General features: G+C 43.2%; 2 protein-coding genes and 1 long non-coding RNA gene across 16 annotated transcripts in view; 1 reads left to right on the top strand and 2 right to left on the bottom strand.

The window, feature by feature from the left end:
* The window catches only part of LOC115614112, a 136,348-nt gene extending 134,444 nt beyond the window's left edge, over positions 1 to 1,904 (bottom strand). The window contains exons 1-2 of one of the 2 annotated variants that reach the window (XR_003993630.1): positions 1,796 to 1,904; positions 825 to 956 (exon numbers count right to left, since the gene is read on the bottom strand). This is a non-coding gene — a long non-coding RNA (uncharacterized LOC115614112). Of the gene's footprint in view, positions 1 to 824 lie in introns of both variants that reach the window. The other variant, XR_003993629.1, reaches the window with a different exon arrangement.
* Positions 1,905 to 2,439: 535 nt separating this feature from the next.
* On the bottom strand, positions 2,440 to 13,348 carry LOC115614392 (formin-like protein 5). 9 transcript variants are annotated; one of them, XR_003993703.1, is made up of 4 exons: positions 6,336 to 7,215; positions 3,142 to 3,437; positions 2,951 to 3,044; positions 2,440 to 2,767 (listed from the first exon to the last, which is right to left on the bottom strand). XR_003993703.1 is itself a non-coding variant. In XM_030501262.1 (3 exons), exons 1-3 carry the CDS (start codon positions 7,133 to 7,135, stop codon positions 3,218 to 3,220), a joined length of 912 nt encoding a protein of 303 aa, XP_030357122.1. In that variant the 5' UTR covers positions 7,136 to 7,215; the 3' UTR covers positions 2,440 to 3,217. The 9 variants fall into 9 exon arrangements, 2 of the variants coding, with proteins under 2 accessions (XP_030357122.1, XP_030357123.1); XR_003993704.1 differs by having other exon boundaries at positions 2,440 to 3,044; positions 3,142 to 3,252; positions 3,361 to 3,437; XR_003993702.1 differs by having other exon boundaries at positions 2,951 to 3,437.
* Positions 6,362 to 13,399, top strand: part of NR2C2 (nuclear receptor subfamily 2 group C member 2) — a 38,548-nt gene continuing 31,510 nt past the window's right edge. For 4 of the 5 annotated variants that reach the window (XM_030501249.1, XM_030501246.1, XM_030501245.1 and 1 more), the window contains exons 1-2: positions 6,362 to 6,449; positions 9,564 to 9,647. In XM_030501249.1, the coding sequence (XP_030357109.1) occupies positions 9,588 to 9,647 (60 nt within the window). In that variant the 5' untranslated portion in view covers positions 6,362 to 6,449; positions 9,564 to 9,587. The remainder of the gene's footprint in view (positions 6,450 to 9,563; positions 9,648 to 13,399) is intronic. The other variant, XM_030501247.1, reaches the window with a different exon arrangement.

Below are 13,399 nucleotides of genomic sequence, written 5' to 3'. Positions count from 1 at the left end.
GCTGATCTCATTTGTGATTTTCTGCTTACTTTGCCACTCACTGAAAAGCATTTATTAGCCATTATCTGCCATTAATATTTAGATCTATCTTACAATATATGCCTACTTAAAATCTGTTTTTTCAACAGCTAAATTATTTCTCCGAAGTTCAAGTCAGAGTTGGAGAACACAAGGCACAACGACTCATACTTCAAAAATCATCTAACAACGCGTAAAAGAAAGATTTAAATTAAATGTGGCATTAACAAGGCTGTACAGTTTATACTATTAAAACCTTCTCAGTCACTTGTAACTGCTGAATTCTTCCATGCTTAACCAGCTTTGCTCTTTAAATTTTACCTCAAAAGTTTCAGGAAAATTATATGAAGATTTTAAGCACCTGAAATGACAACTTAAAACCAACCAACCAAAAGTAACCAACAAACCAAACCAAACCAACAAACAAAAAAAAACCCAAAACAAAACAAAAAAACCCCACGCAAAAAACCCCAAAATACCACCAAAAAACAAAACACACAACCCCTCCCACAAAAAACTAACAATAAAACCCAACAGAGCTGTACCATACTGTCAATCCCAAACATTTAAAACACATGAATAACATTAAATCCTGCTTTTATTTTGTACTTCTTTGACTGCCCTGACTTTTGACCCTCTCTTAGAACATTATGTACTTGTACTGCCAACACCACCACCACCACAACCAAAGGATTTTTGCCCTGAGCCATACTGTTACACAGCCCACCTGTGCATCAAAATGGCGCTCTCCCTCCACATCTAAAACATCCTTCCGTCCCTGTAAGTGTGCACATCTCCCATCTCACCTCTGGTCTATGACGAATTCAATCTGTTCTCCTGGGTGGGGAGCAACTTCCACGGGGTCTCTTCCTCATGTGGCAGCTTTGCACAGCATTTTTTTCTTCTGAGGCAGCTATCACAGACGCAGCCAAAGGGTCCTTGTGACCAGCAGAAGAGTTTGAAAAAGACCATCACTAAACTCTCTGAACCACGGCTGGGAGCAGTAAATACTGCCTGAGAGGAACAGCGGCCTGCGGAGAGGAGCTCACACCGCAACACCGCGTGAGGAAGCGCTGACTGGAACCCCCCTCGCCCGTGCACCGCCGTGAGGCTGGGAGCGGAGGGGCAAGGTGGAGGGGCCCGGGGGAAGGAGTGAAACAGAGCCCGGCAGAAAGGGACAGCAGGGGAAGGCGGTGGTTAATTTTTGGCTTTTTCCCCATCCGAATCTGTTTTAACTGGCAATTAGTTAAATTCACTTTCCTAAACTCAAGTCTGTTTGGCCCATGACAGTAACTGGCAAGTGATCTGTCTTTATCTCGATCTGCAAGTTTTTTCATCCCATTTTCTTCCCCTGTCCTGTTAGGGAAGGGGAAGTGAGCAGCTGGGTCTGCATCTGGCTGCAATCCAAGGTCAGCTCACCACAGTATGGTAGACAGATTTCATTATTTTCTTTGCTGCCAGTCGAGTTATTAACCTTTACTTCTAGAACGTCTCAGTTCTCCCTGATCTTTTTAACCTCCAGCATCTTGTATTGATTATATTTCTCTCCAGTCACAGCTAAAGCCAAAAAGGGGCTATACAAGCACTTTTTACTAATGCTCTTTTAGAAGTTTGTTATATAGATTTGGCAAATTTCAGAGTTATCTAATACTATATTCCTTATTAAATAAATTAAGGGCCTACACATTTTATATTTCACTGAAGTTATTGCAAGAGCTACAGCAAAATTTGTCAGAATCCTGAAGCAGCTGTCTTCACTGCACTTCTTGTTGCCAACCTCAGTGCACACGGTGGAGCTGCACAGCAAGCAGGACTGCACTCTGCACCAGAACTCAAAGCAAAACTGCTGCAAGGCCTTCTCTTGGGTGGCAGACACAAGGAAGAACAAGGAGACAACTCCTGTTCCCCAGACCCTTCCTCAGCTTGCCAAGCAGGAAGCAGAGGGGGCGAAAGCAGCAACTCATCTCTGGTTCTAGCATTTTCCATTCTTCCTTTCAGTCAGAGACTTGTCAGCAAGTGGAACGAGGAATTTATTAAAAGGGAATGAAAGGACAGCAACTGGAAGACATGCTAAAGAATCCACAACCATTTGTTACATTTAATTTGGCATATTACATAGAATTTTGGAGTTATGTTATTTTTTACCTATTAACTAACTTTAAATAAGCCCACAGACAAGACACTTGTCTCACTGGGGCACAGGTAGTGTGTTCATGTTACCTACTTCTAGAGGCATCCCAAAAAATAACAGCAATAATAGAAATAAGAGCCTGTCACTATTACAACTAACTACTCGTGAGCTGCAAATTTAACATTTCCAAAATTTCAAGCAGTTAGGGAGATTAGTACAACACTACACGGCAGAACTCGGAATTTGCTCACTATTTTTAATCACAAGAAACAAACTAAATCACACACTCAGAAGTTACGACATACCAATATTTTTATTTCGATAAAATCATTAATACTATGAAAGTTTGTCATTTTAACTTATGATCACCTCCCCCAATCCTCACAACTATCCATGTAATATACCTTGGAATATTTTTGCAAGGTAACACTAAGCAATCTTACTCGGTTTTTCAAACACAAATGTGCAAAACATTCAGTAGGGTATCTGCAGACTTTGCCTAATACGATATGCAATTCTCATCACTGTATTTTCATTTCCAGTACCACTGAGAGGAAAAATACACCTTTAAAGCATTTCCGTTTGTCTTCCAGCAATGTCAGTAGCCAATTCATTCATCTGCAATATTCAAAACAAAACAGAATTACTGCAACATTCAAGCTACAGAATTTTACTTTAACAGACTAGACCACTGGTCTAAGCACAATACCCTACTTCTCAAAGTACCTCAGACCTTGGGCTTTAACAAAGAAATAAAACATGTACGCTCAAAAGCATGGTGACGTAAACAGATAAACCCACCTCTTCTCTAGACTGCTAGATCTGTTAGGCTCTAAAGTGAGCAATCTTCAGTGTAATGTCCTCCCATAGCGAAATTCTCACAATGCACAAGCCTCTAGAAGAGGAAGCCCTGCTGAAATAGGCTGTACACTCAGGTACACATCCAGCAGGGTGATGATATAACATACTCGGAAATTATCATCAGCACACACCTGCTTTATAGGCTTAGCATCCCAGTGATTGATGGTCTTTTCTGTTCTCCTACTTCATTATGCCACAGCAATCCTTTCACAAGTACACATACATTTGGTTGCCAATATATACTGTATTATCAAGAAAATCCTTCAGAAACTAACACCAGTTTATAGAAACAAGTGTTTCCATTTTTCCCTTGAGCTACCAAAGATTATTAATACATATTGAAAGGATACTGCAGATCTTTAATTGTGCAGGTTTATGTAAGAATCCTTGATAGCACTTGTAGGGCCTCCAGATGTGCATGCTCGTACTTCGGAAAAAAAAAAGGGGGGGGGGAGAGAAAAAACAAAAAGTAGTGACAAGTCAGAGGTACGTTCTTAAACACAACACTGAGGCAGAACACTGGAAACGGCTAAGAAACAACAGCAGCAGTTACACAGGCAAGAGAAGCAGCCTTCCCAGCCAGGCTACCTGATGGACTGCCATACAGCAGAAGGGCACAGGGTACACAAGGCTATTGCTGCAGTGCCCGAGTGCAGAATCACATCAGTTTTCAATACATAAAGCCAGAAGAAAAACAACCTACGTCAAAAGAGGTTGCAACACGACTGTAAGACAGAAGGTGAGCAAACCAATAAATAAGCTGCGCTATAGAGTTCATCTAATTTATCAGAGCTAATCCAATTGGTAAATTCTCTCATGCACCAAGACCACTGGCAAAGCTCTGTCATGACAGATAACACACCTTTGCCCAAGCCAGTTAAAAAAAGGACACCCCCTCCCCGCCCCCAAGCATACTCTTGCACACTTCTGGACATGGAGTAGCGGAAAGGATTGGGAAGACCTGTTGCGGGAAAATGACTTATCTGGTAAGCAATTATAGAACAACTACTGCAGAAAAGTGAACGAATGCCAAAACACACTCAGGAAGTCATTGAAAAGTCCTGGCTCTCTCTATGCATCAGCTGAAAAGCTCAAAATTTCAACCTACACTGCAGAGGTGAGAAAAGTAGAAACGAACAGGTTAGCAGTCAGAAGCTACAGAAATGCTGGCCCTCCCTTTTAAGGGGTGTAGGGAAGAGAATTTGCTAGCCAGCAGAACAAAATTAAATATATTTTATTATCAAGGAAAAAATAACACGTTATTTCCCTGAAGAGCTCAAAATGAGATCTCTATATAAAGCAGAAATTTAACTGAAAGCATCCTAGTCCACTTCCTCTGCATCCTATATATTCTGATATTCCTGCTCATAAAGATAACTCTCAAAATCAAAAGCATCTTTATTCACAGTGGGACTCTCCTCTGGTTTATTCAGCAAGTGACAACCACTCACTGAAGAGTGCACAACTGAAGAAATACTATGTCTTGTTAGAGAATTCTCTGACCACAAGATTGAAATACTTTTCTACCTAACCATGAACACACAACTGGTGTGAAAAAAATAATTAAAAGATTAAAAAAGAAAGAAAGAAAAAAAAAAGATTAAAATTCTGATAAAAACATTTTAGGATAGCAAATAAAGAACAAAACTAAAGATTCAGTTTAAATTTGCTTACAACTATGATCCAACAGATGCACATCACACAGTTTAAAGCCACACTAACATTTTATTCCCTTATTTCACTTTAAAAAGGTGGGCTTTTTTCCAAATCCTCCATTTAAAAAACATGCCGTACTCATACAAACTACTCCACAAGTCATTGTCCTTGATTTATAACACGAAAACACATTCTTACCCTAACATCTAACCTACTTCTACAGTAAGGCTGTTATGAGAATTCTGAAAATCCCTAAACTTATCTGTGTTACAGAAACATACTTACACTTTAATACTGTTTTATGAAAAAAAGAAAAAAAAAATCTGCTTGTGAAGGGATGTGCATGTCTGTGTTTTAAGAATTTGAAGATTCTTCATATATTTAACATGACAGAAGTGAACAAACACCCAAGACATTTTCTGTTTATCTTTTCCTTTATTCATGTATTGCAAACACACGTGCTTGAATGTTAACTCCAGTTTTGTAACAGCAAGGCTGCAATTCATACGCGATTCTTCATTTCTCATCTCCTTGCCCCAAAGAGCCAGTTCTAACATACCAACCAACCAAAAATAAAACCAAAAACGCCAAACAAATCAGGCTGCTGACTGTGTAACTACTTGGACAACAGCAGCTCCTGTTTCAGTGATTGCTGCATTCAGCTGCTTTCTCCTGCACGTATTTCCTTTCAGGAGTTACTATCACTTCCGATCTTCGAGTTTTTGTTCGTCTGATGACTCCTTAAGTTGGCTTCTGCCAAAATAAGTAGACTTAAGAGAAACTCAGTAGAAGGACCAAGATCATTCTGGTAAGTGCAGGTTAAGAAATAGCTACACACAGTTACAACAGCGAACTGGGGTCACGGGTCAACATCCAACAGCCTCAGGAAGAGACGACAAGCACCAGGAAGTCGTAGATAAGGTCCTGAGCCGCATCTACTCATGCCTACACAGTTGCCCACTCGGAAGCACACCACGTTTCCCACCCAAGCCACCTCCACTGCGAGAGCCCCCATCAACGACACCGACCTTACGGAAGGGAAGAAAACCTCCGGACAACCTGGCGCCGGCCTCTGTGCTAGCATCAACCGCAAGAGCACCTTCGGCTGAGCAACTCTCGGGAGAGCAAACACAGCACCCATCCCGCACCCAACCACCGCCTCCGCCGGTCACCTCCAGCCGCGAGCCGGGCTGCGAAGGGCTGCTCTGAGCAGGGAAGCGCCGTCCCCTGCGTTCCATAGTGGGGCGCGGACCTGGATCGTTCACGCTCAGGTGCCCCCCCTGCATCCTCTTCCGCCAGGGCGCCACCGCGGCCCAGCACCGGCGTCCGGGGCCCGCAGCACTCCTCTCCCGCCCCGCACTCCAGCGCCGCTGCCAGCCCGGCGGAGCAGGCTCCCGCTGCCCGGCGGAGCGTTCGCGGCGAGGCTCGGAGCGGCCCAGGTAGCCCCTCCCCGCCGCCGTCCCCAGCCCCGCCCCGCGAGGGGGATGAAGGGGCCGCGGCCGGCCTAGCGCGGGGACGAGGAAGCGGGGACACGCTCTCAGGCGGCGGCAGCGGCGGGCGGGGTCACGAACTCTGACCTTTCACAGGGCACGGCACACAAACCAAAACATCCCCCCCGCGCAGCCCCGCAGCACAGCCCCGGCCCCCCCGCACCCCGATAGCCCCTCACCACCGCTGCCGCCCTGCGGGGGTAGGGCCACCGCCGGGTACCGCTGCCCAACACCGGCCCGCCGGGGCCCAGGTCAGGGTCACCGCCAGGGCACGTTTGGCGCCAGTTCCTGAGGTAAAAAAAAAAAACCGGTTTTTAAAATTGAGGCGGTCCGGCGGGGTTTGTCCCTTTGGGGCCAGGAGGAGGGACGGGGTGCGGGGGGGGGTAGCACCAGGACCTTGCTCGGGGCACCCCCCCGAGCGGCAAAGCGGATGGGTGGCGCTCGGTTTAAGGGGAGGGGGGATGCGAAGGCTCCGGTATTTCGCTGGTAAGCGAGAGCCAGCTGTGCCGTTCGCTGGCCTGCAGCTCCTGGCGGGAGAGGGAGGACCATTGTGAGGTGCTGGGCCGATCCGGTGCGGGAGTCTCGTTGCGGAGCCGCCGGGCTGGAATGCGGGCCGCCTGAGGTCGGAGCCGGTCCGGTCCTGGTGAGAGCAGCCTGCTGTCCGGGGGGTCGCAGGGGTGATGGTCGCGGCGGTGACGAGCTCGGGACACGGACACAGAGAAGATGGAGTCTGAGCGGGCGGAGGCGGCGGCTTGAACCCGACCCTTTTACCTTTGCCACCGGGAGGGCGGAGGGGAGGGGGCGGCGGGTACTTTGCATACGGGGCTGAGACCGCCGCCATCTTACCAGCCGCTCCCCTGCTGCCGTGCCCGGGCCTCTTACACCCTGACATGAGGATGTACCCGCGGGGAGGGGGAGGGGGCCTAATGGCGGCCACAGCAGCCCCGCCTGAGCCTTGGCGATCAGCCAACGCCGCCATCTTGTGCTTAGTCGCGTCCCTCGGGTGTTTTCCCTCTTGCTCGAGAGGTGGGGCCGCGGCTCTTACGGGCGGTTGCGTCGGCCAATCGGCGGCGTGTGTGGGAGCGCTGCGTCTTCAGTGAGGTCATTGGCTGGAGCGGGAGGGGTGTGGTTTCAGGGCGCGCGGGGGTCCGGCGTGTCGGCGGCCACAGCCAATGGGGGCAGGCGCGGGAGCGGCGGTAGGAACGCGGCCGTTGGGTGCGGCGGGAGGAGCGGCCGTGCGAGGCGCTGGGGTTCCCGCCTGGTCGTCCGCGCCGTGTGCGTTGCCGGACGGAGTCCTGGCGGGCTCCTGCCACAGGGACGATGAGCGGGGGTGCCCGGCGGAGCCGAGCCTGCGAGACCCGCGCTTCCTGCCTGCTTCTCCAGACCGCAGCTGATGCAGCCAGGCAGGCAGTGTGAGCACGTTGCTCCCTTAAGACACTGAGCCTGAGTTCGGCCTTTCGCCGTGTCATCCTGCCAGGGTCACACCCACAGAATGTCTCAAACGGACGGTATAACTTTCTGCTGAGGTTCACTGCAGTTTGGGCAGAGATTAATGGGTGTTTGCCGCATGGGACAGCAGCGCGTCTACACGTATTGAGGCGGCTGCTGCTCGCTTACACTGAAAATACTGTCCATCTGCCTTCTTGCTGTTTTAGGCTACACCGTTGTGGGTTTTTTTTTGGCTTGCTTTGGGTTTTGTGGGTTGTTTGGTTTTGTTTTCCCTTTATGACCTCTGCTGCTCAGGGGTTTGCTAGGAAGCTGATTTTGCATTGTGTCACATTCTAGGAATGAGCATCACTAACAAGCTTACTTGGCGTGACTGTGTATAGTCTCTGGGCTTCCAGAGTACAAAAATCCTTGGTGGATAACAACACCGACAGCAAATCTGTCAGAGCCTTACCGCAGCAAAGACTTCATTGTGTCCTAGAAGGGTATTCTTATTAACAAAATATCTCATCTTCAGAGCTTCCTGCATCTTAAAACACTGGGAAAACCACATGTTATGAGCATATGGTTATCTTCCTTGCTGAACATAAAAAATGAATTTAAAATAGGAGAAAACGCTGAAAGGAATTACTGAACCACTGAGAAACCATCCACAAGCTGCAATATTTGATGGGTTTGGTGGAAATGGTTCATAAGTTTATGGCGCAAACTGAAAACATTTGAAGAAAAATGAGAAGCTGCATGAGAAACTAGCATAAATATGATTTCCATAGGCAATATCTCATGTTTGATTATGCATTGTTAAGAATAGTTTTCCATTGACATATACAAAATCATTTGCACATTTAGTTTACCACAATGTGATTTAATCTTTTTAACAGAATTAATTTTGACATTTCAACAACATTAGTGTCATAGAAGTTGCATTTGAATTGGGGGTGGGGTGGGTGCTAGAGACATGGACGCATTTTTCTGTTACATATTTTGCTGCTGTTCACCATATTTTTTAATTTTATGTTAAATGATTGCTTTGCAAGTACCACCGGAAGGTTTTCAATAAAACATCAAATGGCCCATCATTCCGGCTGCCTTTTCATTTCCTACCCCTGCGTCAGAATCTGAACTGTGGCTCTATAATGAGCAAGTCACAATTAAAAACTGGATGCATGAATTTGTAATCTGAATTAAATTTACCCTTGGAGAAACACAGCCCTAATAATGATCATTAAAAATATATTGGGAATGGTTTTTTCTTGTTTTTGCTTTTTTCTATTCACTTCAGTTTTTATAACCCTGAAGAATGTGAAGTTGAAGGTACGGGCACTCAAAATAGGATGAAATGATTCTGCGGTATTTTCTCCTGAGAGTGATAATACTATCACATTATAATAAAAATAGTTTAGATAATAGAAAATGCGTTTTAGATGTGAAAGTTTATTTCCCCCATTGTGCAAGAATATGGGTGAAGATGGCAGTTTTATGGAATGACTCAATAAAAATTTGCTCAAAACAGCGTTCTTAGATTGCTGTTTCCTTGTTCTGCACGTAGCGTAGAAGCAGTTTAAGGTTTCTCTTCCCTCGAGTTGAGGAAAGCACCTCAGAGATCTCTGAATTCCACAAACCGCATCAGTAGTTGACACTCAAATTAGTCCTTTCTAATTTATGAAACTAATGTCTCTTTTTTGCAGCTGAAATAGTCGAGTAAAAATAGTATATTAGAGCCTTTATAAAGTGAAATGATAATGAATGTGCCTCAGCTTTTTGAACAGTATGGTTCCAGTATGCATGTACTGTACATACATGTGTGTATATGTGTGTGCACGTGCACGCATCCATGGCATATTTTCTAATATGTCAAACAGTATTGTAAATGATCAAAAAGTCATATCAGAGCTTTCTTTAATAGTAATAAGAAACCTAATTTTGTGCCTGATGGAAGTTGCTGGCATCTTTTCAAACAGGTTCTCTAATGATCTTGTTTCACCATGGCAACCAATGTGGAGGTGCTGGCTCAGCAGGTAGTGGAGACTCAGCGGGTGGCTGAGGTGAGTGACAGATGATATCACGACAGTTGGTATATGAGCTTTTGAAATGAAGATCAAATTGGGCAGTCCTTGCTGTTTACAATTAAGCATAAATGGAACAGGAAATCTTTATAGAATAGTATTGCTTTACACTTGGGGACAAACAAGAAAGCAGCACAACCCATATGTGGTCTGTTTACCTTACTTTATTCTGGTGGCCTCCATATTAGGAATGCAGGTAGGAAATTCAACATGCATTATCGAGAAACTTGGCTTTACTATGGATTGTTTAAAAACTAATACAACAAAATTTCTGGTCATTTGATCATTAGCTTGACCATTTTGGAAAATGAATGGTTTCTGCTCATCTCTTGAGTTGTCATCTAAATCCAGAACAGTGTTTGAAGTTCACTTGGATTGAATTTACAGTAGGGTGATTCATTTAAATCAGGCTTTATATTTTCTGCCTACAAATATGAGAAAAAAGAGCACAAAATCTACTTGTTATTAAGTAACGTCTTGTCTTGATGTATATTCACTGAAGTGTGGATGCTCAACAACTAAAATGCATCAACTTATAAACGCTGAAACTGCATGTGATCATGGTGATAGAAAATAACCTATTTATCTCCTTCAGTTTGCAAACTTCAGTCAAAAAATAAAACATAATTTTTGTCTATTTAAAACTACTTGGTTTAATGTCCTTCAAATTTACTCTCATTTATCACATGATTACACAATTAAGGGATTTCATGAAGAATGAAGGGCAAGTAGGCTAAGATACCTGTAGTCAAGGCCACTTTTTAGACATTAGTTTTGGGTTTTTGCTGACCCACTGAGCTAACCTTACTTGTGGATATTAAAAAATATTTTTAGTTCAAGAAGAAGCCCTGTTTATGAAGGAAATGTGTGTCATTGTGCTTCCAGAGATGGATTTGAGACTCCTTACAGCATTTTTTCCTAAAAAAAAAAAAAAAAAAATAAAAAAAATAAAAAAAAAAGGTTCTTTTTATATAGTGTGAAAAATGGCTTCCTGAGGAGCCTGGAAGTAACGTCTAAGGAGTCAGTTCAAAAAGCTCTAAAATATCACTGAAACCCAACAAGTGCATTTTCACTCAAGTTTGCTGAGCAAGGTATCAATTTGGCAAGCCACATTTTTTAAAAACACTTCCAGACAAACTTGGAAATAAAACTCTGTGGAAATACTGGCAAACCTTAGACTGTTTTGGTAGAACTTGAGTGCTGTAATCACATCTGAGGCACATAAAATATGTGACATTTGTAATTCCTCGTGCAGGAAATGCACCGTTGTAACATAGTGTGATGGGTGTATCTTGCCACTGGAGAGATCGCTCCATCTCAAGAGTGTATGAAGCTCTGTGATTTCTTCCTGGCCGGTGGGTAAATAGAGGGCTTCATCTTTCTGTAGTATTCACCTCCTCCTTAAATCCACTGCATAGCACCATGAAAACTTTGTTCATGGAAAAGCAGTTATAAGCAGCATTATCTCATTAAGAATTAATTAATGCTATGATTGTATTAACATTGAACCATTTCTTTATGAATGGCTGGCTGCCTGCTGTTTGTGTTTTCAGTCAGATACAGTTCTTAATACAGTCAAATACCTTTCTAAGTTTTTTGAGGTATGCTGAAATTCTATGTTTGTACTCACTTTTTCAGAGAAAATGTAGCCTGAAACTTGGCACTGGCCTTAAAAAATTAGGCTTTTTCAGAGTATTGTATTTTTCATCAAGGAAGATTAAATGCAAGGAGAGAAAGAATCATGCACGGAATTTTACGTGATGAATGATGGGAGACAAGTTGCAAACAGGTTAACTTAAGGCAAATATTGGCAGGTTTAGCTATATCTGCGTAATTTTTTCAAGATAATTGCTATATCTGTAGTGCATAGGTTTATTGATAACTATGATTAGTTATCAATAATTCTATATATATATACATTCAATATACTCAATAACTATGAATAGTTATCAATATCAAATTAGTTATGTCAAGCACCAAATCAGACTGTCATGCAAGTAGGCCATATGTTGTTTTTCTTTCTTGAGCAAGGTTCATCAGGTTTGTTTTCTATGAAACTGTGAACGTATCAGAGAAGTTACTGAGCGTGTTCTAGTATTGCGTGTCCTTTTGTCCTTAGTATATTGTTAAGACTTTGTAAAATTGTCGTTGTAATGGTTTCAAATGGTTTCATTGCTGTTACGTGCTTCTGCTTTGTAGCAATGTTCCTTGTTCCATTTCTGAACACGTTGGGTGAGAGAGTTCCATTTGTAGTGTCTGCAGTTGCCTTTGCTTGCTGTTTGTGCGATTGGAGAACAGAGAGCAGCTAGGGGATTCAGAGGGAATTTTAGCAATTCGTCCTTACCCTGAGTAACTTTTGAAAAGCACAAAAAATACTTTAGCCTTAATGCAAAAATAAGTAATGCTGCTTGTTTCAAGTATTCGTACAGTGTGTCAGTGGTCCAGGTTCAGCTCCAGCACCAATTTAGATTTTATTTACATATTGTTTAAGAAAAATGTATTTGGTTATGAAGTGGACAGGTATTCCCTGTGCAATGCCTTAGTTTTTAATGCAAAGTTTTTAAGCAGAACTGTCACTGTGGGGAGGAATATATTACAAATTTCACTTTCTGAGAATTTAAAAATATTTTCTGTTTCCCGTTTATCAGCCTTCACTACAGCCTCATAGGGAAGTTTTGTTACAGAGTTTAAACTAATTAATCAGACTTGCGTCATGAACTCACTGTTTCAAGTCTTAAGTGTGTTGAGACTGATAATGCTACTTCATATTTGAGGGCCCTGGGCTAGTTTAGAACGGCCTGTGTTCCTCTGAATGCATTAGCTTAGTGAACTTGAAGGCTAGAGATGCTCCACAGGGAATGTGATGGATTTTCCTTTCAATTTTGCTGATTTGAAATTAATTCAAGATACAGGCCAACTCTCTTCTCAGATTCCATTTTGCTCTTTTACAGTTCACAGAGAATAAGCAGGTTGAGGGGCTTAAGAACAGAGAATAGGAGGAGGGGAAAGTTTTGTAACCCAGGACGGTCTTCCCCAGATGAAATTAATCTTACTATTAGACAAACTCCTTCAGCAGCTGGCAAAACAGCAGGAACACGTCGATTCTGCTCCCTTGGTTACAGGGAACAATAGTGCACTTGACCTTCAGAGGAACAGGATCACAGAGAGGGCATTTTAAAACATTACTGGCTGCTTTCTGTGATTGTTATACTCAGTAGTGGAGACTGGATGAAAATATCTGTGGTCTGACTAAAAGTGACCTCAGCATTTGTCTCAGATTGTTGTGCCCTCAGAGGTTTGCTGAGGAAAAATGTAAGTAAGACTGCAGGAAGAATTTGACCCTGTAAGTACTAGAGTCAGTACAGTGTGCAGCTAGGGAGCTCCAGGAAGAAAATAGTACTACGTGTATTAAAGCAGATTATTTTTCCCATCTCTTACAATGTATTTGATGTGGTTTGTGTAGGGAAATTAGTGGGGTTTGAGCTCTCTTAGAGCTCTCTTACATCATATGTATTATTTTCTGACTGTTGTCTAAGTCACAGTGTTAGTGGTTACTTTTAAAAGATTGTTGATTAAGCCTCTGAAAAATGTGATGCGCTGAAGTTTTCTGTGGTATATGGCCTACTTTGTTTCTTTCCTCATCTTGAAGATGAAGTCTTACTCGAGACTCTTCCAGTCTTAAAGAAATGGAACTGTATTTAATTTTTAAAAATATATTTTAGAATTATAGA

Source organism: Strigops habroptila, chromosome 11 (genome assembly GCF_004027225.2).
Source record: "Strigops habroptila isolate Jane chromosome 11, bStrHab1.2.pri, whole genome shotgun sequence".
Lineage (NCBI taxonomy): Eukaryota > Metazoa > Chordata > Aves > Psittaciformes > Psittacidae > Strigops > Strigops habroptila.
The sequence above is the reverse complement of the archived record's forward strand: the minus strand, read 5'-3'. Positions and strand labels throughout refer to the sequence as shown.

Bases quoted from the DNA above. Each gene is read 5' to 3' on its own strand.
- LOC115614392 (XM_030501262.1), bottom strand. From the start codon at position 7,135: ATGGCGGCGTTGGCTGATCGCCAAGGCTCAGGCGGGGCTGCTGTGGCC. The intron at 3,438-6,335 runs GTGAGGGGCTAT...TTTTTTCCGAAG, and splicing joins CCCGCAGGGCGGCAGCGGTG to TACGAGCATGCACATCTGGA. The intron at 3,253-3,360 runs GTATCCTTTCAA...TTGATAATACAG, and splicing joins TGCACAATTAAAGATCTGCA to TATATATTGGCAACCAAATG.